This window comes from Euwallacea fornicatus, unplaced genomic scaffold (genome assembly GCF_040115645.1).
Source record: "Euwallacea fornicatus isolate EFF26 unplaced genomic scaffold, ASM4011564v1 scaffold_123, whole genome shotgun sequence".
In the NCBI taxonomy this organism is placed as follows: domain Eukaryota; kingdom Metazoa; phylum Arthropoda; class Insecta; order Coleoptera; family Curculionidae; genus Euwallacea; species Euwallacea fornicatus.
In genome coordinates, this window is record NW_027096091.1 from 73,964 (window position 1) to 99,121 (window position 25,158).

Genomic DNA, 25,158 nt, shown 5'->3' on the forward strand with positions numbered 1-25,158 from the left:
AAAAATTTATTTTACAGGAAACAACACAAAATGTAACTAACAATACTGTTACAAATATTATCCTCCTTAAATCTACGTTTTTCCCTATTTATATTAAAATATATGCTGACCATGCATAAGGCTTCCAGAACATTATGAACTTAATGTTAAATCGCAATTAGGGGTAATACGTTTTCTAATCGCAAGTTCTAGATGGTAGTAAACACTACGCAGTTTCTTATTATTTAATTATTAAGCAAATTGTTGTGATATAACTCCTCCATCCTTAAGAGGCAAACTTAATGGAATGGGTTTGACTGTTAGTGTTTTCTATTCATTATATGTTTTTTCCAATATTTTTCTCTTATTACAAAACTTTTTATACCTAACTATAAGAATACTAATTATTATTGAGATTATTATAAATGTCCAAAGAGTTGCACTTGACCACATTGATATCTCATCTAGATGGCTTTCTTCTATTGGTGGTAGATGATCGATAATGTCCTTTATATGGTGGCTTTCTATAAAATCCATTCTTGTGAGGTTGATTACTATAGATGATTGATCATTTGGCACATAATCCATTTGAACTTCTGGTAGAATAAATGCAATTCCTTGACTTATTTGCATTTTGTTAATAAATGTTTTTCCTTCTATAACGAGTTCACAATCAGTTGAAAATTCAACTAGGGTAGGTGCTCCGATTTCCGTATAATGATCCGATGGACACTTTGACAGTACTTGTATCGGCATTGAAGGAATTATTAATAATTTATTGTTTGCAACTTGTTCTATTAATGTTTGTTGCAACGATACATGGGTCTTTTGGCATCCTTTTAAGGGACGGTTTGTCAATAAGTTGACGACACACTCGTCGGCAGAGTTTTCACTTTCCTTGCAGAAAAATATTCTTCCAATGTCTGGGCAGATGTGTTCTTTAAACTGCAGGTTATCATTGCTTTGTGCCACGAAAGGGAATTTTAAGAGAAGCATGGATTTTCTTTGGATAACGGAATATAGGCGATGAAAGTTATAAACTTCTGTTTTCAGGATTGGGATATGTATTGCAAAAATGATTCTTCCTTTGACAAAAGATACTTGCGTTCCCAATAATTGATAATACTCTACTGAGTTATTTAATTTAGGTATTTTATCATCTCCATAAATGTTACTTAATTCTATTAATAGTTCATTAATTTGAGAAATGGATATTACAGTATTATGTATCGAATTGAGTTTTGCAAAAACAACAGCATCTTCTAAATTGTCCAAGAATGAGATTAAACTTTGACAATCTAAATTAATTTGCGTTAAAATATTTTGAATACTAAGGTACTGGTCTTGATTCCTAATTATTCGATCTATAGTACTTTGAACTAATTCTATACCTCTTTTAAGTTTTTCTTGATTATCTGAAATTGTTTGCATCGTTTTATTAATAAAATTTACAATTTTCTGAGATATTGTTATTTGTCCATTTACAGTTTTTTCGAACCTTATTTGATTCGTTTCCAAATTTCTAATCGCCTTATCATATTGTTTTCCATCGTCAGAGTCCAAATTTCCGAATATCCATTTATTAAAGTGACCAATTACGTTTATTAAACCTCGTTTTCTTCGAAGATTTGAATTTGGATAAAGGTTGAATATTTTCTTTTCAATTGTGTTTATAAAAAAACTCTGTTCTAGGAAGCAAATTTCCAATCAATCCATGATAAGATATCGGATTCGATATATTATCTTTAGTTATACAGTTCCTAATTGAATCATATGATTTCTTAATATTAATTAATTGCGAAAGTAAGGACTCCATTTCTACATAATACAGAAATGTATGTTTCGTATAGATTATTCTTGCTGATCCTAATTTAATTGGTAACAAAGGATTTGGAACTGAAATAAATTTTGCTTCTTCATTCCTTGCTGGTTGAAGGCTGATTGTCAGTATTATTAGCACAAATTTTGGAGTCGTCCTGAAAAATTTTGACTGTTGTATTTTGAGGTCTTTTAAGTGTATTCTTATGATATTCCGCATTTGCAGTTTTTACTTTAATTTCTGATTGATCTTTTAAATCATAAATTTTAAATTTTGGCAGGGCTTTATTACGATTCTTCGTTTTCACGTATATTGGTTTATCTAAGGGGTAGAGTTCTGGCTCTTCTCGTTTCTCATTTCTTTTTAAAATTGTTTGTTCTTTTATCTTGTGATTCTGCTGGGCGATTTCTCTATATAGTTCTTGACAAATTTTTTTATGTTCCTGAACGTAATGTGATATAATTACGTGATCATTCATGTCTAATGAATCCGAATTATTTATATGCCCTTTAATTATTTCAAAAGGTGTAAATTTAGTAACACTGTGGATTGAATTGTTATATCCCAATACTGCTCTCTTCATAAGTTGTTCGGGATTCAAATGTTTATTGGTTTCTTTAAGGCAACGATAATGTTCAATTATTGTTGAATGAAACCTTTCGACAGGAGAATTGGAATTACTATTCTTGGACGTGGTAAAATGCAAGTCTATTTTATATAGTTTACAAAAATCTTCTAAGTCAGCATTTTTAAACTCTGATCCTCGATCACAAGTGATTTTTAGGGGAAGTTCATGATGTGTAATAAAGTTGAACAAATTTTCAGAAATAGATATACCCGTTATACTATCTAACAAATAGGCTTGGCCGTATCTGGAAAATGTATCTATGATTGTTAAAAATGATTTATTTTCTATCCTAAATGTGTCTATATGAATATGCTCAAAAGGTTTGGAAGTTGTTGGCGTTAAGTTAAACTTAATGATTGGTGGGTTCCGGTCATATTTATTTCTTTGACATATCTCACAGTTATTAACATATTCTTCAATATCCGAATCCATTTTTGGCCAATAATATTTTTTTTGTAACGCAGTTTTCATCTCTGTTATCCCCCTATGACAAGTTTTCGTGTTATGATGCAGATCTAATTTTTGTACTTGATCTTCCTTTGTTAAAACATCCTCGCGCATTTTTGTACATTGGACAAATTTAAATGAAGTGTTTACGAAAATATTTTGCATCGTAACAGTAAAAATTTCTCCCAATTGTGGTTTTCGAAACAAAAATGTATAAGAACGTTTAGGACTGACATATTCTTTCACGAACTGAATAATCCCAGGAACTAAATTATTTCTTGGCAATATGACATTAAACCTTGTATTGTCAAAAATCTGTTCCTTTTGACACCTTACCGCTGGAATATCTCCCATTATTACAAGAATTTGATTTTTATATCCATTAAATACTCTCTCTGTGATTGGTAGATTAAAAATGGGATTCTCTAATGAGGTATGCACTGTTTCTAAATCATCGTCAGTATTCTCATTGGTTTCTTTTGGAATTTCCTTTAATTTCGATATTTCTTTATTTCCGCACTTATTATCGGGTGGTTTGATTTGTATATCAGATATAACATTAATTTTTGGTGGTTCTATATTTTCTAATATTTCTTTAACCGTTTGTTCATCTAATTGTGGGTACCTTTCTATGTTTTTGCAGAATTCTAAAATTTCTTCATCACAATCACCTGGATTGTTAACTATTGAAGCAGTTTCTAAAGCATTTAAATCTTCTTTTGGATTTCTTGACAGTGCATCCGCTGCTGTATTAGAGTTTCCTTTTTTGTATTTAATTGTATAATCAAATTCTTCCAGTTTGAGTCTCCATCTCACTAAACGGCTATTTGGTTCTTTTAAGGAATAAACCCATTCAAGTGGTTTATGATCTGTAAAGATTGTGAATTTTGTTCCAAATAGGTATGGACGATAATATTTACATCCCCATACAACTGCGAGTAATTCTTTCTCTATTGTGGAATAATTTGTTTCGGCTGGGTTCAATGTTCTAGATGCATAACCGATCGGATGTCCATTTTGAGATAAAATAGCACCTATAGCAAAGTTTGATGCATCTGTATTGAGTTCGAATGGTTTAGAAAAATCCGGATACGCTAATACTGGTTCAGAAGTTAAAATATTTTTACAAGTTTGAAAACTATCAAGAAATTCTTTAGTGTGAACAATTTTTTCGTTTTTCTTTAAACATTTTGTCATTGGTTTGGTTATTTTAGCTAAATCTTTAATAAATTTACGATAATAACCAACTAATCCTAGAAAAGATTTTATTTCTTTAACGGTTGTTGGTAAAGGAAAATTTTGAACTGCTTCAATTTTCTTCGGGTTTGGTTTTATTCCCGATGGTGTTACTACGTGTCCCAGAAATTCTACTTCTTTACGAAGGAATTCACTTTTATCTAATTGTACCTTAAAGCCTGCTTGACGTAATTTGGAAAATACCAGTTTTAAATTTTGAATATGTTCCTGGAGGCCAGTGCTAAATATAATAATATCGTCCATGTAAACCATACATATTTTATTTTGTACATCTTTTAAAACTTCATCCATAACTCTTTGAAACGTGCTAGGGGCATTTTTTAATCCGAAAGGCATTCTGAGATACTCATAGTGACCATTTTCTACTGTAAAGGCTGTTTTTTCAATTGAATTTTGGGCCATTTCTATCTGATGGAACCCACTAGCAAGATCCAGAGTCGAAAAGTATTGTGCACGTCCTAGCTTATCTAATATATCACTAATATTTGGAATGGGCCATCGTGAATCTATAGTTTTCTCATTGATTTTTCGATAATCTACTACGATCCGCCACTTTTGTTTCTTTGTTGCATCTATCTTCTTTGGCACAATCCATATTGGTGAACTCCAAGGACTTGAGGATGGTCGAATGATTTCATTTTCCAGCATTTCTTTAATTTGACGTTGAACTTCCTCCTTATGAATAAATGGGTATCTATATGACCTAGTGTGTACAGGAATTTCATCTATTGTTTTTATCTCATGTTTAGTTTTTGACGTGAATGTTAGTTTATCACCGGGTTTGAGAAATATGTCAGAGTACTGTTTACATATTATAATTTTAAAATTTCATTTCTTTCCTCCTTATTCATGTGATCTGTTCTGATTAATTTTTGTATATCATTTATATCTTCACAATTTATATTGTTTAAAAATAACACATTACTTTCCAATTTTCTCAAGTCACATATGTTGTAAGTTTCTTCTTCAAACGGTTTTACTGGAAAGCGTTCTTCCATTGTAACGTCAATGGTTTCCTCCGAATAGTTCTGAATTTCCACGAGGGCGTATCCATTTTTGGAAGTACTTACGCCTTGTGAAATCATCATTCCGTCCAGGTCAACAGGATCTATTAAGATATCGCCCTTAAATATCGTTACCGGAATTCTCTTGACAGTCTTTTCACGTGGTTTTAAAGAAAAATGATAGAATTCATCTAATTGATGCCTAATTTTGAAAGGAATTTTAACTTTGGTATTTACTAGAATTCTATTCACTAAATCTATATTCAAATTTAGATTCAATAAATCTGTCAATCCCAAGATTCCGTCAAAATAATTGTGAAAATCAAATAATATAAATTCGATACCATCATTAATATTGAAGTCCTTTAGAATTGGAATGTTTGCGCAATATTTTGTATTCTGACTACCCAAAGCCGTTTTAACAATATTTTCTGATTCCCAAATGTTGTTCGGAAAATATTCTTTGACAAATGTTGGTTTAATTACTGAACGACTACTACCCGTATCTATTAAAAATTTTATTTTAAACGACTTAATTTCTATATAAGGTAGGGCACCTTTCAGTGAAATATTAACTTCTGTCATCGGTGCATTTGCTGTTTGAAAACATTTTGAAAATTTCCTTTCATTTTTTCCTCTACATTATCAATTTCTAGTACAGTATTTTGTGGTTCTACCGTGATTTCAGGGTTGTAATTAGTTTCTTGATTATAACTATCTAACTGGTTTCCTTGATCTAAATAGTCTTGAGCAAATAATTCCTCACTGATCACATTATTAGCACTATTTCTTTGGAAATAATTAGGATTTCCAAAATTTCCTGAATTATTCCTAAAATTTGAATAATTAGTTCGAATCGTGGGGTTTTTTGATGTAGTTGACATTGGGGTTGGTTTTGGTAACTGGTCTGACCTTATCTGACCAGGTCTAAATACGTTTAAAGGTTTTTGATTTCCAAAAACTTGTCTATTCGTAGGGTATCGTCTTGGTGGTAAATCTGTTCTTGGACGGGGAAACGAATTACTTTGATTTTGATTTTGAAAAAATGGATTTGATCGTTGCGAATTATAATTTCGGGTGGTCATTTCTTGATAAAAATTTTGTCTCGCCGGTCTATCTTCTAAACGACCGTACAATGATTGGAAATTATTGAATTCATTGGCATAAGCCATTGCATCCTCTAAACTATCAGGTCTTTTTAGATGCATATTATTTTTCAAAATTCCTGTACATCCTGCAATAAAAGTATCCAATGCTGTTTTTTCATGATGTCTGATATCCCACTGTTTTTGTGTTATGTTAATGGTATTATCGTTCCCGATACGTTGGATAACATTGCTTAAAATTAATTGTACTCTATTCCCAAAATTTAAAAGATGTTCACCTTTTTCGGGCCTAGTCCTAGTTAATTCTTGCACTAAATTATCTAGGTCTCTTCTATCAGAAAAACACTGAATTAAGCAATTTTTCAATGTTATCCAATCCTTTATTTCCGTACGATTTCCTACTAGCCTTTCAGCTTTCCCTACTAACTTATCCTGGATTGATTCGAATATGTGTGTATTTAATTCATCATCCTTAAACATATGGTAACTGGAAATTATACTCTCACATCTGTCAACAAATCTATTTAATGTATTGCTATCACCATCATAAGGTTTAAGTGAATTTAACCGAGATTGGAACAAATCCCAATTTATTCTTTTTTGTACTATACTAGAAGAACCGTCACTAGAAGTCATTTTTAAATTTTTTCTTGTACTTATATTACCTTTTATTGAGACGTTATTTAACTGAGATGATAATTCATCAATTGATTTATCAGTTTCACTGTCTGACATATATATGTTTGCAATACCTAATTATCCCTATCAAATCCTTATACAGAGGGTTCAATGGACAAAAGGAAAATTTGTGGCACTTACCCACGCCTCATTCTTAGCAGAGGATAGTCGTTGGTCTCAGGATCGATTTCTTTTTCAGATTCTCGTTGCGGGTGCTTTTCGCTGCTTCCTGTTTTGGTTATAGTGAACTTTTGGTAGTGTTTTCTTAATCGTGCAATTCGATTTTTTTTTTAACACTTTTTCAAAATATCCTACCGACTGCGCCAGTTAAGTTTGAGGTTCAGCCAAACTATTTTTAAAAAATTTATTTTACAGGAAACAACACAAAATGTAACTAACAATACGGTTACAAAAATTATGATTCTTAAATCTACGTTTTTCCCTATTTATATTAAAATATATGCTGACCATGCATAAGGCTTCCAGAACATTATGAACTTAATATTAAATCGCAATTAGGGGTAATACGTTTTCTAATCGCAAGTTCTAGATGGTAGTAAACACTACGCAGTTTCTTATTATTTAATTATTAAGCAAATTGTTGTGATATAACTAGCAAGATGTGAGCGTTGGCATAACACGCATCCCTTAATTATTCTCTTCAAATTTCCATACATTTGAGACGAAACTATAAACTTTTATCTATTTCAACATACGAATTATTTTAACTAATACAAGTTTAGACTATTTTTAAAGGGCCAAGTTATAACTATTTTTATGACACGTCGTGTTTTTGTCTTTTCTTTTTGTTACACTCACGTTAAACAAATGGTGGATAAGCAGCAATCTCGTATCACTTTCTTTACGAAACCTCAAACATAACGGATTATCGAAACAGTATCTGTACTTTTTAAGTAGTTTTTCAAATTTGAATTCAATGAAACACTTCACAAACTCACTTTAATTTTTTTTTACTTAAAAATAGGGTTTTGGCACCATACGAAACAGTGAGACGAACAAGACAACTTTTATACCTACTAAATATAACTAGAAGAGAATGAAAAACAGGAATGTATATGTCCTATGTAGAACTTTAGATTTATATAATAATAACAACAATAATAACAATAGAATCACAGCATTTTAGGATTAGTAGAATTTTTGGTGGTTTTTGAGATTTCGGAAAAATATTAAACGCTACAAAGATTTCTCTTAACTTTTTGAAGTCGACATCGTGACACAAATCGAAAACTCCCACTTAAGACGTATTTCGCATATGCATGGTGTAGTGTCTGGAATCAGTTGGCCAATCTCGGCTAACCGGAGATAGTCGAAAAGTGGCTTTTGCAACAATAACTCTGGCGTTTCTTAGCATATTTTAACGAAATTTTGCAGTGACGTATAGCTTGATTAGGCTAACATCTAACATTCGTGAAGGTTCGGGTAATTTAAAAAAATGGGAGCTAAGTACACGTTTTCCTTCTAACTTTTTCTTTTTTTTCTATTTTTTTAAAATTATTTGGCTCTCTAACAATTCAATCAGTCGTTTCTTTATTTGGATTTTTTCATCGTCATAATAATTTAGATTTACAAGTTACTCTAAAAAATATGTCAGTTTAAGATACCTTCTCTAACAGAACCAGAACGATTTCATTTTTTTTTATATTTAAGTCGAGAACGTAGTTTCAAAATATACATATACACACACATATTTGCCAGGTTTCTATTTTAATTTTCGCGTTACAATTACATTTGCCGGGTTAATTCAGGTTACTATTATATTTGTCAGGTTACTATTACATTTATCAGGTTATTATTAATTTGCCAGGTCACTATTATATTTTTCGGGTTACTATTACACTTTTCGGGTTACTATTACACTTTTCGGGTTACAATTACATTTGTCAGGTTAATATAATATTTTTCGGGTTTTTCTTTTAATTTTTTTCATGAAACGGTTTAAAGCTACTCATACTAAAGGGTACTAGTAGCAAGGACGAGACTATTAATTCTCACTTTTATACAATTTACGTAAACAAACGTCCTTCTATTTTTGTAATTTATTATTTTTTATTTTTTCTTTTTTAATTGAAAGCTATACGTCACTGCAAGGTTTCATTAGGGTAAATTCAGTAATTCAAAAGACATTCGAATAATACCGTCGATTACACGATTCGAAAAGAAACGACTAAGACACTTTAAGCAGCAATCCACCAATGGGTATTAGTAGTGTTAAGTCAACAATCTAGATTTTTAGAACAATCGCAACGAAAAAACCCATCACTCCTCCTTTCTTCCTTTTTTTGTTCCTAGGGAATCAGTAGTCTCTTCTCCCAGGACATCTTTTCTAATCTCTCTCTCTAGTTCCGTTCCATTCTTCGTCCAAACTAAAATAAGGCACCTAAATCAGTCATCCAATTCCGATTTTCGAAAAACTTCACACCAACCCCGAACTTATCAACAGGTCCCTTTTTTGTTTTTGAACTATTTATCGTAAACACGTTAAGTCGCCGACTTATATTTATTTATATTTCTTGTATAGATTCATGGAACATCTTGGTTAAATTTGAAGTTCAAACAAACATATTTAAAAAATGTACATACAAGCAAATAACACGAGTCGACTTAAAAGTTAATATTAACCTAATCTACGCAAATCTCCGTTAACTAACTCATGTTAAAAAATGTTAACCAAGCAAAACGGTTCTAGAAATTACGGATTTCAAATAACTATTCAAAATTAACCAAGATGACTTCCAATTTCAGGTTACATTCAATTTCGCAATATTACGTCATTTTACAGTTTTTTTTCCTCTATTTTTTTTAAAATTCTTCCATTCTTCCTTTATTTTTATTTCTTTACTTTTTCCATTTTTCACATAGTGGTTCAAATATTATTTCAATATAACTTTCCGTATAAACAGTAAGAATTATCAAAGGGACAGTTTAATTAATTATATACGTCGACAACTTAGCATGTTTATAATAAATAGGGAAGAGAAGAACATTTAAAAAAAGTGATCTGGCGATAAGTGAAAGGAAGGCAATGAGTTTTTTTTTTAATTCAAACATGAGATTATAGGCAATCGACTATTTTTTGAGTGCTCATTTTAGGTTTGGATAAAGAAACAGCAAGACCCAGCTTACGAAGTGCGAAGTACGTCCAGGTCAGGTGGAACAGGGGGCAAGGAGGGGATATCAGAAAAGATAGTTCGGAAAGGACCGGACTTTCCAAATTAACAGTTCTTTTTCTTTGCGATGGTTCTAGAAATTTAGGATTAGTGACTTTATACCAACTAGGGTTTTAAAGTGTCATTGTTGTTTTTCTTTTAACTAAAAAACAAACACGGTAAAGAAAGTGTAATCAACAGGAATATCGTTCGAGAGCTTTGAATTTCTGCACGTTGCTAACATAAGCACCTACTCTTTTATTTCGGTAGCGGATCGAGACACTACGCAATTTTCGACAAACAGGGTGATTTTAGATAAGTGGGACAGGCAAAGATCTAGAAATCGGGAAGATCTAAAAAAAATGTTGAAACGAAGTCTTCTTTATATTTTCGGGGCTTCAACTTTTTATAATGTAAATTTGTTTTTTTAAGGTCAGTTACACCCGTCTTTTGGGGTCAACTTCATTTTTTCAAACGTAACAACAATTTTTTTTTGGAGATGCGAATTCTTTATCGGCAGTAAAAATATTTTTCCTCGAAACATTTTTTTGCTAAAAGTAACGAAATTTACAATAATAACAGACACTAAAAAAAACATTTGATAAAACTTTATTAATTTTGTAGTAAATTAAAATTTATCATAAGAAAAATGAGTTCAACAGACGTTCGAAACGGTTCCCCTGCCATTCAAGGCATTTACCAATTCGGTTTTTTATGAAACGATCGTTTAGTATTTTCCAGCATTTCAGTCGTAAAGTTTCGATAAGAGTTTTTGATTCGAATTTTCAAGTCTTCGGTACTCGACCATAAACTACTTTTTTTTTCAACGATCCCACAAAAAAAAATCTGGTGATCAGGCGAGCCAGTTAACTTCACTACCATGCCCAATTCATCTTTGTGGGAAAGTGCATTTAAAATTTTTTCCACATTTCGTAACATAAGGAGCGGTAACTTTTTTTTTTAACAAATTTGATAAAATTGGACTCTAGCGTTCGCGAGATAAGAGTTTGGTATTATTTATTGTGAATTTGATTACTTTTTTGCCAAAAATAATTTTTTTACTGCCAATAAAGAATTCGAACCTCCAAAAAAAATTGGGTGTGAAATTTTGAAAAAAGGAAGGTGACCCAAAAGACTGGTGAAGGTGACTTAAAAAAAATTGACATTAAATGTTGAGGTACCGAAAATATTTTTATTTTCGGTACTTCAACTTTTTTTTTTAATTGACATTGTCAAAGTTGAGGCACCGAAAATAAAGAAGACTGAATATTTTTCTTTTGCGTAGATCTTCCCGATTACAAGATATTTGCTTGTCTCACTTAACTAGAATTACTCTGTATACTATTCATTTTTTTTTTATTTATTGAAGTTTTTTTTTAATTTATTATTTTTATTAATTTTTTTTATTTTTTTTTCTTTATTATTATTATTATTTTATTACTTTATTTGTTTGTGGAATTATATATTTGAAAAAAAGACGAAACAATGAAAAAAAACTAGAAAGTCAGGTTAGCTCAAAAATTGAGAAAAAACAACCCGGGTTAGTAAAAAAAAGAAAAAAGTTCAGGTTAACTTAGAAAAATCAAATATGGAAACAAATCCATATCAAAATAAAAAAATAAAAAGTGAAAAACGCTAACTGATAGAATAAAAAATAACAACAATAGTTCAGGTTAATTCAGGTTCTCCCTCCCGCGGTGTCTCCACCTTGTCGTGGTGGGGGGGCTTCACGTCTCCGGCTCCTCTGACCCATTCAGCGGTATTCCTGCTGGATGGGACGGGGGAGGGGGAGACCGACTAAGAGAGACACAAATGGAGAAAAATTAGTGAACAAAAGAGAAGCATACCCCAGGCGGGTGTTAATCTCGCCGCCGGTCCCGACCGGGTGCGGCACCCCGGTGGCCGGCGCTGGCCCTAAGGATTCTAGGGGGGGCCATGTACACTCGAAATTCTTTAAAACGGTACTCATGGAGAGGAGCCAGTCGGAGCCCTCCATGGGAGTAATAGATATACAATGGATGGGAAAATAAATACAGACAAATATAAGTAAGACAACACAGGATAGAGATACAGGGGTTAAAAGAAAAATTTTGGACACATCAATTGGAAAAAATGACGGGGGGGATGCTTACATAAAGAGAGGAAGTCCGGAGGCGTTTATATTAAGAGAGGCACTGGATAGGTTAAAAATACTGATTGATGATTTGGAAAACAAAATCGAAAAAAACACACAAAGAGACATCAAGGAAATTAGCAAAAAAATGAAAAGACAGATGGAAGCTTTGGACAGAAATATTGTAAAAGACTGGCTGGAACAACTAAGGTTTGAAAAAGCAGATAGAATGACATTTGATGTGAATGTGCAGACAGAAAAAGAAATTGGAGAGAAGGATATGAAAAATCAGGGAACGTAGATTGGAAAGGTTGGAGATTTCACGGATATAACAGGGATAAACAACTATGAGGATTTTAACAAAATTGCACGGGAAAGCTGGCATGAGGTGGCATACAAAAACACGGAAATTAAAATAGGGAGTCCACTGGAAACAGAAATGACAACGGTTAAGGTGGTGATGGTGGAATGAGAAGACATGGAAATGAAAAAAGGTGCGCAGGCTCGGTATAGGAGAAGATACCCGGAACTGAGGGATTGTGTGGAAGATTTTGAGGTAATGGAGCAAACGTGTAAATTTAAGTCAGGGGAAAAACAAAGACAAGTGAGACAAAAAATTGTTAGGTTTTTACATACGGGAAAAGAGGAAGATCTATGGAAAAATTTAGTGAGGCTAAAAATGGAAACAGAGGGAGAGGAATGTATTGCCGCGCATCAAATATCGGGAATGAGTACGGAAGAGCTGAGGAACATGATGGAGGCAGTTTTCAAGGAAGGAAAAACAAAAGTAATAATATATACAGATAAACAGGGTGAAGTAGTGAAAAATAAGGGGAAAAAAACATATGCATTAATAGTGGAGCGGAGACCTGGAACAAATTTGGAAAAAGATGTGATGAATATTAGAAATTCTGTAAAAAATGAGAAGGGAAATAAAGAGATACGGGGGGTAAGCACAACAAAAGAGGGAAAGATATTGGTGTCAATAGGAGAAAAAAAGGAAAGTGCTACGAAAATTAAAGAGGCCATTCAATGGGGGATGGTTTCGAAAGTGACAATGAGGGGACCAGGCCAAAATAGGAAAATTATACATATTAGGGGGATGGACATGGTTACAAGGAGAGAAGAGGTAAAGGAAGCGCTAAGGGAAAGGCTTGAGGATTTGATGGATAAAGAATTTTCGCTGGGGGATATGAGGAATAACAGGGGAGACACGCAGGCGGTGACACTGGTGATATGGAAGGAAAGGGCGGAGCAACTGATGGAAGAACCATATCTGAGGGTAGGGTATATGCGGTACAGGATGGAGAGGAGAGTGGAGATAGAGAGGTGCTATAGATGCTGGGGTATGGACCATCTAGCCAGGGACTGTGTGGGGATAGATAGAAGCAAGTGTTGCTTTGCCTGTGGGGAGGAGGGACATAGGAGGAATGGGTGTAAGGGAGTTGAGAAGTGCATTGTATGCAGCGTGACGGGACATCGAACTGGAACGGGACGATGCGAAGCTTTTAGGAGGGCCCTAACCAGGGCCAGGAAAAAAGAAAAGGAGGGAAGACAGTGAAGGGAGGAAAGGATACCACACCCCCCCTGAAGTAATGCCTAGCGGCGGTTCCGGGGGGGACTCAGGGTGAAGAGAGGAGGGTTTTAGTGGGTAGGCGTCCTTCTCTGGGACCAATCCCACATAACCCGGTCGGAAGAACACCAGACCGGGTATCCTTCGAAGGTTTCCCTCCTCTATAAAAAAAATGAAAGTTAGTTCAGGTTACTTCAGGTTGTCTGTCATAATGTGTGACAATGATAAGTGCGTTTCTATAAAGCTCCTGATAAAATGAATATAATTCGCTGTGTTTCTGCTATTACTATCCATTTTAATTAGTATAATACTTATCTGTATTATTTCCACAACTGAAGGGTATTTTCCTGTCTCCGAGATATCTAATAGTGGTTCTTAGGGCCCTTAGCAGGGTCCTACTGTGTGTACGGGACTTGGTTTTGGTCCTTCTAAGACTCTCTATTTCCCATAATTAAAGAACTATGTAATAGATGAATGTTGGGAATATCCATTAGTGACATTTGTGACCTTAACTAGAGTTTTTGCTGTTCATAAGGACCTTGGTTTGATCCTTTCTAGATTTCTTACTCCCTACAATCAAAAGGACTGTGAATTTGAGGACTGTAAGGCAAGTAATAGTTATAATTAATTGATTATTAATCGTTTTTTACTGACTTTGAGTGAAGATTACCTTCTAGGTAATTCCGTCACCTTTACCTACAGAACTTTTTTGGTATATATTGTTACCTAACACTTATTTTTAGTTACTGTTTATATTTAATTCGTTGTCTAGGTGCTGCGTAATCTCTCTATTTTTACTGTTAATAGGGAAGTCGCGAAATTATTGCATTCATTTTCTTGTTGTTATCTGTACTGTTTTAGTATTTATTTACATCTATATACATATTTACAATTATAATTATAGTTACTGATCCGTTTCTTGACCTATTAGTAACAAAATGGAGACTCCTTGTAATTTATCTCCCTGTAATTCTCGTAATTTATGTAATTCATCACTTCAACTCAAAGAAAAGGACTCTAATAGGAAATTATCGACATTGACGTCCTGTTATAGTAATAATAATGATGATGTTCTTTTAATTGACTCCGACGATGAAGATTCATACCTTCCAAAAAACACAGTATTAGATTACTATTGGGATGATGAATCACATATCTCTATAACAAAGAGAAACAAACCTAATTATGTACCCTCACAACAGAAAATTACTCCTTATGTTAATGAATACGTGGTAGATACCCACCTCAAGAAACAAGAAGCTAAAATCCAAAAATTAAAAGATACAATTAAATCTATACAAAAGTTAGTTAATGAAGTTTCTACCCAGTCATTAAAAAATACCAAAAAGGAGATCAAAGAAGGTATTGCGGCAATAAAAAAAAGAATTGATTTAATCAACAGCGATGACATGTAGGAACTTATTCAATCCATAAAAACTAGCAAGAATATACAAGATGGGAGTTCTCAAACCATCTCTGATATGTCTACACACAAGGATACCTTATCTACAGGTACTCAAACCTCCTTCATAAATGACGAAGATCTAAAACAGATTAAAAAAATCAACGATATGCTAGATTCTAATGAAGACCTATCCGTAATTCATGAATTGATTAACGAAAGCTGACCTCTACAATGTTATACTAAAACATCTACTGAAAAAGGTAGTATATTTGATATTGAAGATAGAGACCTAGTAATTATTTTTGAGGAAGAAAGCGAATCAAGTAAATTGATACAAGAACTCAGTGATACTAACATTGAACTGGCGAAACTAATCAATAAAGGAGATATGATTTATCATAGGATGTACATGCTCAGACAGCACGACTCACTAATTTGTGAAGATGAACCTGACATATGTAAGGATTCTGATAGAATAATGTACGTTTGTAAAATTAATTCTCAAGAAAATGACTTCAATAAAACTAAAAACTTAATGGATATACTTACCAAAATTAAACTCAAATCTGTTGAAATGAATAGGAGAAAATTTGCATTTGCAACCACCAAAGTCGGAACCTCCGTAAAACTAAGAAGAACTTTAGAATATGTCGGAGATTTATTAGTCCTTAAGTTTAGAAATGTAAAATTTTAGTTAGCAGTAAGGTTGAAGAGCAGGCTGACAGGTTTATCGTGGAGATAAAGTACTGTTGAACGAGGTCGCTACCACCAAGGGCGAAATCGAGGGGCCATGTGTGCGAGCCTTCGTGGGAAACAGGGACTAGCAGGTACCTTATCCCTCGAATTTGAAGGACTCCCGATATCTGGAAAACTAGAAACCGAAAGGGACAGGCAGATTAGATTGGCAAGTGACGAGAAGCGCTCGTGTGGTAGCGAATTCGTTGGCTTTGCCCTTTTTCTATTCTTGCTATTGAAAGTAAACTAAATACATTGCATCATCATGGAAAACCTTCCTGTTGATGCTCCGACAAATATTTATACAGAAATATCGATGGAGACGATTTATGTATTTATGGGATTCCTACTAGAAAACATAGAATTGATAATTGGCACCAATGCAGATAAACTAAATGAAGTTGTTTCTGAATCTGACCCTATACCAGAATGGAAGCTAGCAAGTAATAATAAAAAACAATCAGATACAATAAGAATTAAACTCAACGATGGACAGAAATTAAATTATGCTAAAATTGTAAGAGGACTCAAAAAAGAAATTGATGTAGAATCTATTGGTGTTAAAATAAAAAATGTTCGTATTAATAAAGAAGGTCAAATTAATGTCGGATTCACAGGAAATGAAAATGAAAAAGAACGCTTTCTAAACAAAATAAAAGAATGTATTAAAGATGTTGGCAACGAAGAATTAATTGAACGATCTAATACAATATTCATTAAAAATCTTGACGATATGGTGGATGAAAAAGTCATCATTGCAGCCATAAATGAGTTCCACTGCAGCCCAGTTTTATCTAAAGTAGTCCTTGCCAGGAAAGCAAATAGAGCTGGCCTCAAACATGCATTCGTTAGAATGCAACGAGATATAGCAAATGACATACTTAAAACTGGCCACATCAAAATAGGTTGGCTAAGATGTAGGGTAGCTCCTGCTGATGCCCCTGTTAGATGTTTCAAATGTAGTCGCTATGGACATAATGCTACCGTATGCACTATCAAAGAAACTATGGAAGATAAGTGTTTAAATTGCTGCCAAAAAGGATACCTCGCTCGTGAATGTAAAAATCCTTCATTATGTTATGTCTGCCAAGAATCCCGTGAGCATAAAGCACAAAGTCTGGAATGTCCCTTTTATAAAGCTGCAGTTGTAGCCTGGCGGAGGACTCCTAAAAATTTGCAATATTAACTATAAATATAACCACATACTTACCAATTTCCAATTCCAACTCCAGTCCAAAATCCCATTCCCTCGTTGTTCATACTGTATCTGTATTCCAACTAAATTTTAATAGATGTAGAGCAGCTCACGATCTGACCCTCAGAAATGCCCGCAAATATGGCATCGATATAATCCTGGGTAGCGAACCTAATTATAATCTAGTCGATAAATTAGATTTAGTAGATTTAAATAAAGATTGTTTTATTTGTTTTATTAATAGTAATAATATTTTAAATAAGCACTCAGGTAAGGGTTTTGTTTATATTGAATTATTAGACTTAGTAATTTTCTCTTGTTATTTCTCGCCCAACAGTTCAAATAATGATTTTGAATTGTTTCTTGATAACATGACTTCACATAAATCGATACAGAACAAAAAAGCAAATATTTGGCGGAGATTTAAATGCCAAATCTCCCATTTTTGGATCCTCCATTACTAATAGAAGAGGGACATTGTTGGAGTGTTGGCTCACGACACATGATTTTATCGCTTTTAATACAAACAATGTCCCAACTTATGCCAGAAGAAATGATGGATCTATCATTGATATTACTTTCGGTAACAGAAAGATTGCTTCACACATTATCAACTGGAGAGTAATTACAGACGAAGAGACACTTAGCGATCACAGGGCGGTTCGCTTTGGTATTAAGGGTAATCACTGTTCTGATGCCCCAGGATCCCATGCATATAATTGCAGAAATTTAACAAATAAAAGATGGAAACTTACCTCTCATAATGCTCCTACTTTTGACAGGAACCTAGGTGTACTCTTCAATTCGTACTCTGGTCAAACCTGTAAAGAAATTATGTCAAAAATCAGTAATTATTGTGATCAAACTATCAAAAAGAAAACTTTTCATCATCCTAAAGCATACTGGTGGAATGACGGTATCAAAGTTAAAAGAAATTTATGTAATGCTGCAAGAAGAAACATTACTAGGGCACGTAAACGTCATATGGACAATCCTATGATTTTGGACCACCTCATAGACGAATATAAAATTAATTAAAGAAAATTAAAATTAGAAATAAAAAATTGTAAAATTGCCAAATGGAATGAATTAATTGAAGAACTAAATGAGGATGTTTGGGGTAAAGCTTACAAGATTGCAGTTAAAAAATTAAAATTAGGAAAATATAACACCATTTCTACATATACAATTGAAAACAAATCAAAGAACTTTTTCCATCTGGATCTTCATTCGATAATCGCGAAATACGTACTCCCGTAAACAAAGAATTAGTTCCCAAAATTTCCATTTCTGAATTAGAAGAAATTTTTGGCACTTTAAATTTAAAGAAAACTCCTGGTCTTGAAGGGATCACGGCCGACATATTCGTGAGGATTTGCAGAATGCATCTACAATTCTTGACGGATATGTACAACTGATATTTGATGAGACAAATTTTTCCAAAACTCTGGAAGATAGCCAAACTTGTACTAGTAGAAAAACCTAGAAAATTACCGGATGATACAATCAAATACAGACTTATATGTTTAATTGATGTTGCTGGTAAGGTATTTGAAAAAATTATATGCAATCGATTGAATAAAGCGATAGAAAACAAACATGCTCTTTCAAATATGCAATTTGGTTTTAGAAAACATAGATCTACATTAGATGCAATGATGGAAATTAATAAAATTAAAGAAGATATACAAAAGAAGAGCGTTAGACATAGGGATTTTTGTGTAATGGTTTGTTTAGATATTAAAAACGCCTTCAATAGCGCCCCTTGGTCTGGTATTATTTGTGCCTTGAAAAATAAATATACTGATGACTACTTAATTAATATAATTGATTCATACCTTAAAGATAGGAAAATCATCTCCTCCGTTCCTAACATCAATCCATTTGAAATGTATTGTGGAGTCCCTCAAGGTACGGTACTTGGTCCGACCCTATGGAACATTTTTTACAATGAAATGTTGGAAATCGTATGTCCCCCTGGAATTAAGATGATTGCGTATGCAGATGATCTTACCATCATAGTCAGAAGCAAAAATAGAATTAACCTAGAATTACTCACTGGCACAATGGTTCGACAAATCATTAACAAACTTGAAAATATGGGTCTCTCAGTCGCAAGATCTAAAACAGAAATGGTTATGCTGGCTGGCAAAAGAAAAATCAAAGAACTTACCATCAATTTTGTGCGAAGGTTCCATCACTAGTCAGGAACATGTTAAATATTTGGGGGTCCTATATGGTAGGGATTGTAACTTTGGAGCTCACACATCTGCCATAGCTGGTAAGGCCAATTCATCGACAAATGCACTCAGTAAATTCATGCCTAGAATTGGTGGATGTAATACTGCAAAAAGAAAAATTCTGGCTTCTGTAGGCACTTCAATAGTCCTATATGCCTCTGCTATTTGGGGAAATATCATTGCGAAGAAGGTCTATTTTAGAAAACTGGAAAGTCTCAATCGTCGTTTATCTATTCTAATTATTTGTGGCTACAGAACAATTTCAACCATCTCGGCCCAAATTCTAGCATCTATGCCACCAATAGATTTAAAAATATGGGAAAGATCAGAAATTTATAAAAAAAATAGTAATAATCCAGTTGACGCAAAATTAATTCGGGAAGAACTTCTACATAAATGGCAAATTAGATTCAATAACTACGATGGATATGTAAAAATCTTTATTAGAAGTTAGTCTATATTAAGGTTAGTCCTCATTAGATTAAGAAATTTCGGAATGGTACAAGCGTGACTTTGGTTACCTTAACTAATATATGTTAGCGCCTTCGAAATTATTTACAATTAGTGATAAGGAAAAGGGATCCTTGAAATGGTTAAATTTCGGGTGATGAGTTTTTAAGGGAGTCTTTCGGTCCTTAAATTATGGGCGGCTGACTGATTTGTGTAGTTTGTTAGGACAAAGAACAGACCTGGCGTGGGAAATTGCGCCAGGTCGGGTGGAACGGGGCCAGGAGGGAGGAAAAAGAAGGAGCGTTGAGCAGTTTTGAAGAAAGAAGGATTTAAGAAAGACTGGCCCCGGATCACCAGTTCTTGGTCCCCTTTTCTTTTGTTTTTTTTTTTGCTTTTATTAAAGATTAGATAAGTTGCTTCGTGCTAATTAGCGTTTAACCTACTCTTATTTTCTGAATAACACCTTTTATATTATTCGTGTGTGTTTCATTTCGTGGACATGGATGTCGAACAGGATACGTGCTCTCCCAATCCGACATCAGAAGTGGGATTACCTACACCTCCAGAACCATTGTTAACGAATACTAGCATGTCAGATAACACTGTGCCATCAACAAACCAAACTGAAATCTTGCTAAGGAAAATTGTTGAGTTGCAAAATTTGGCAGGGACTTCAAGCCGAGTGACCCAAGTGCAATTGCCTAGTTTTGATCCTAAGTCAAAACTCGCAGATCCGGAAGGATGGTGCTGTTTAGTCGACGAATTCGTTAAAGTTCACCAGCTCGCGGGAATAAATCTAGTGACCTGTTTGTCAAGTGCATTAAAAGGAGAAGCGGCTGACTGGCTTATTCATTGTCGACCACTAGGAAAAACTTGGGAGGATATTCGCACTGAATTCCTTTCCTCGTTTTCCAAACCCATTGACATAATGGAAGTATTTGCAGAAGCCGTTAATGGAAGGAATGCTACCTCATCGGAAACGACACTCCTAGATGAAGGATTGCATGTGCTACGCCTTGCGTTGCATATGATTAAAAGTCGTGAGAGTGATGAAGCATTAGCTACATTGTTCGCCTGCCATGTAGTGGGTAATCGTTCTGAGGTGTTACGTAAACGACTGCGAGAGGATACACCAAAGGACTTAAAAGGGTTTTGTGTTGCGTTGCGGGGGTTGGTGGGTAAACGGCCGGCGCTATTTCGGCATGATCCTCATATCAGTCCGAAGCAACGTGCCTTTACCCCATTAAATAGAAACGATGATCACTTTTTGGGGAAGTGCCGGTTGTGTGGAAAAATCGGACACAAAGGATACCAGTGTCGCTCTAAAAGGTCGTCGACAAGTGAAAAATCAAGTGTTAACACGTTTAGATCCGTTACTTGTTTTAAGTGCGGAAAGCCAGGCCATATTGCAACGAGCTGCCCTGACAAGGAAAGAGCTGCTGAATCGAGATATGTGGAAAAACGTGTGAATTTGGTGAAGATCCAAACCCTTCCTAGCGGTCAGTTGGAGACGGACAATGGTAAGATCATTCCTTTTCTGTTTGATTCTGGCTCAGACTGTTCGTTGGTTAAAAGGAGCGTTTCTTTATCGTTAACTGGAACGTTAGAAAATTGCATGATATCGTTAAAGGGTATAGGAGATAATTCTGTTTTTTGTACAATGCAATTGCTAGTTAGGGCCAAAATTGCAAACATTTATGTTGAACTTTTGCTGCATGTTGTACCTGATGATAGTATTTCTTTCGACATCATAATAGGTAGGGACTTGATTGCCCAAAGCATCAGTGTTTGCTATGGCAGTAGGGGTTTGGTTTTTACTCGTGAAAAATCGGTTGAGCTTTGCCAAACTACGACAATCAATTTCAGATCCATTGATACTGACTTGGTTTCCAAGGAAAAGGATATTTTAGTTGATATGCTTTCACGATACCGAAATAATTTTGCCGATGGTATGCCTAATGGACAGGTAAATACAGGTTGTCTGGAACTTCGGTTACAAGATCCAACTAAATTCGTACAACGACGACCGTATCGTCTAGCTCCGATTGAACGAGATATTGTACGATGTAAAGTCAGAGAGTTGTTAGAAGCAAATATTATTCGTCCTAGTTGCTCTCCGTTTGCTAGTCCAATCACATTGGTCAAAAAAAAGGATGGGTCTGACAGAATGTGTTGCGATTTTCGCGAGTTGAATAGCAACACGATCTCGGATCGCTACCCACTACCTCTCATCAGTGATCAGATTAATCGATTACATCAGGCTTATTATTTTACGTCCCTGGACATGGCTGCTGGATTTCATCAGATCCCGGTGCACCCTGATAGTATTGAGAAAACCGCCTTCGTAACGCCAGATGGTCATTATGAGTTCCTATCCATGCCATTTGGGTTAAAGAACGCTCCATCTGTTTATCAGCGAGCAATTGATAAAGCGTTAGGGGATCTTCGCAACTCGATTGCCGTAGTTTATATTGACGATATACTAATACCTTCAACCTCAATATCAGAAGGGATCAAACGTTTGGAGATTGTTATTGATGCATTGGTCAAGGCGGGTTTTTCCTTTAATTTCCGAAAGTGCAAATTCTTAAAAAACAAAATTGAATATTTAGGTTACGTAGTTCAAGGTGGCGAACTCCGTCCAAACCCTCGCAAAATATCAGCACTAATTAATTTGCCAGTCCCTAAAACTGTAACACAAGTCCGTCAATTTCTTGGTCTGGCTTCTTACTTTCGACAATTTATCCCTAACTTTTCTAAAACCGCAATACCTTTGTATCAGCTCACCTCTGGCGGTACGAAAACTATCAAATGGCTACCTAAACACGAAGAGGTACGACAAATTTTATTAACAGCCCTTACATCCGAGCCCGTGCTATCTATTTTCGACCCCGAGTTACCTATCGAGCTTCATACAGATGCCAGCGGTGACGGTTACGGTGCTGTCTTGTTACAAAAAAGGAATCCTAAACTACATGCCGTGGCGTATTTCAGTAAGCGTACCACTCAAGTAGAATCTAGGTACCATTCTTATGAGCTGGAGACGTTGGCCGTTGTTAATGCTGTGAAAAATTTTAGACACTTCTTATATGGTAGACATTTTACAGTCGTAACTGACTGTAATTCCCTAAAGGCGTCCCGAGGTAAAAGTGACTTGACACCCCGAGTTCATAGATGGTGGGCATTTTTGCAGGGTTTCGATTTTGATATTCAATATCGCGAGGGTGTCCGAATGAAACATGCAGATTTCTTTTCTCGCAATCACATTGCAGAAAAACCATCTGACCAATGTCTTAGTCCTGTCAAGAATATTGAAATAGTGGATTTGCATAAAGATTGGCTTCAGTTCGAACAACACCGCGATAGCGAAATTAATCAATTAATAGCTAAATGGAAATCACACGAGCTTCCGTCCGATTTGTCTAAATCCTACGACGTACGAAACAATATTTTGTTTCGTAAGATAGAAAGGGGAGGAAGTTCAATATGGCTACCTATTGTCCCTCGCTCATTTGCCTGGTCCGTAATTAACCATGTGCATGTCGATTTAAAACACCTTGGGTGGGAGAAAACTTTGGATAAATTGTACGAAATTTACTGGTTTCCAAATATGTCCAAGAATGTCAAGAAGTTTGTCGACAATTGCCTTGCCTGTAAAGTTTCGAAAGGCAAAACCGGTAGTACTCAGGTTCGTTTGCACTCCATCCCCAAAATTGCAAAACCGTGGCACACAGTTCACGTAGATATTTCCGGAAAGTTAAGTGGTAAAAGTGATAAAAAGGAATACGCCCTCGTAATTATAGATGCCTTTACCAAGTTTGTTGTCTTATATCACATTTCTTCATTATCTGGTAAGCAAGCTGTGGAGTCTTTTCGTAATTTTACGTATCTGTTTGGGGCACCGCGAAGGATTGTTTCAGACCAGGGGAAGTGTTTCACCAGCTCAGACTTTAAGAAGTTTTGTGCCGATAGCAATATCGACCTTCATGTTGTTGCCCATAGTGCAAGTAGAGCTAATGGCCAAGCAGAACGGGTCATGCAGGTTTTAAAGAATCTCCTCACCATAATCGAAACTGAGGGAACCAGGACTTGGCAGGATAGTTTAAGTGAGGTTCAATTGGCCATAAATAGTAGTAAACATAGAACTACGGGTTTCAGCCCCGCGGAGTTATTGTTTGGCACAAAAATCCGTTCATTGCATCTCAATGCAATAATGCATCGACTTGTTGACGAAGGAGACGCTCCCTCTTTGGTCGAAATTAGAGACAAGGCAAGTGAAAGCATATCTAAAAGGGCAAAATTAGATACTAAGCGCTTTAACGCTGGCAAAGCTCAAATCAAGCATTTTTCCGTAGGAGATTTTGTGTATGCCAAGAGCAATGAAAGAATGATATCGAAATTGGATCCTAAATTTAGGGGACCTTATAGAATTAATAGAGTTTTGGAAAATGATCGGTATGAGGTAGAGAAAGTAAATGGAAAGGGGGGATTGTTTAAATTTGTCCATGACCAATTAAGGGCAGTGCCTGTTGGTCAAGAGCAGGAAATGTTTGATTTTTCTGACGAAAGTGAAGAGGACGAACTAATGGAGAGTGAAAGAACTGAGAACGTTCAGTAGTTCAGTAGTTTTGAGTTGAGTGGATTGCTGCGGCAACATGTGAATGCTGGAATGTGATAGCTAGTCTGATAGAGCAAGGCTACTGCGGTAGTCTGGTCCCAACCATAGAATCATGCTGCGGTATGATGACACCTGTGCTTGAGATTTTTTTGTTTGCAAATTGCTGCGGTAATTTGTCAAAGAATCATGCTGCGGTATGATGACGTTTGTGCTTGAGATTATTTTTTTTTGCAAATTGCTGCGGTAGTTTGTCAAGGAACGGGTATTGCAACAGTTGCTTTAGATGAATTGATGTGCTCACTGCGGTGATCATTTTGAGGGCTACTGCAATAGCATACAAGGTTTCGACTTGATATACCGTTGAAACTGCACGCGTTTTATGTCAGGAAGGCTGAACGGCATAATTAAGAGATATGACCTCTTTTGGTTCCAGATGGATCATTGAACTAGCACACGAGGACGCGTGACTTGTCAGAATGGCCGTGTCAGCGCCTTCGAAATTATTTACAATTAGTGATAAGGAAAAGGGATCCTTGAAATGGTTAAATTTCGGGTGATGAGTTTTTAAGGGAGTCTTTCGGTCCTTAAATTATGGGCGGCTGACTGATTTGTGTAGTTTGTTAGGACCAAGAACAGACCTGGCGTGGGAAATTGCGCCAGGTCGGGTGGAACGGGGCCAGGAGGGAGGAAAAAGAAGGAGCGTTGAGCAGTTTTGAAGAAAGAAGGATTTAAGAAAGACTG

The 25,158-nt window shown here is 35.1% G+C and overlaps 1 protein-coding gene across 1 annotated transcript; it reads left to right on the top strand.

The window, feature by feature from the left end:
* The first annotated feature begins 20,298 nt into the window (after window positions 1-20,298).
* On the top strand, window positions 20,299-21,443 carry LOC136350144 (uncharacterized). Its single transcript, XM_066301658.1, has 2 exons — window positions 20,299-21,358; window positions 21,430-21,443. The coding sequence occupies exons 1-2, from the start codon at window positions 20,299-20,301 to the stop codon at window positions 21,441-21,443; spliced, it is 1,074 nt and encodes a 357-aa protein (XP_066157755.1).
* Window positions 21,444-25,158: the final 3,715 nt, after the last annotated feature.

What these genes read in the sequence shown, in the direction of transcription:
- LOC136350144 (XM_066301658.1), top strand. Translation starts at nt 20,299, where the DNA reads ATGGATGTCGAACAGGATACGTGCTCTCCCAATCCGACATCAGAAGTG.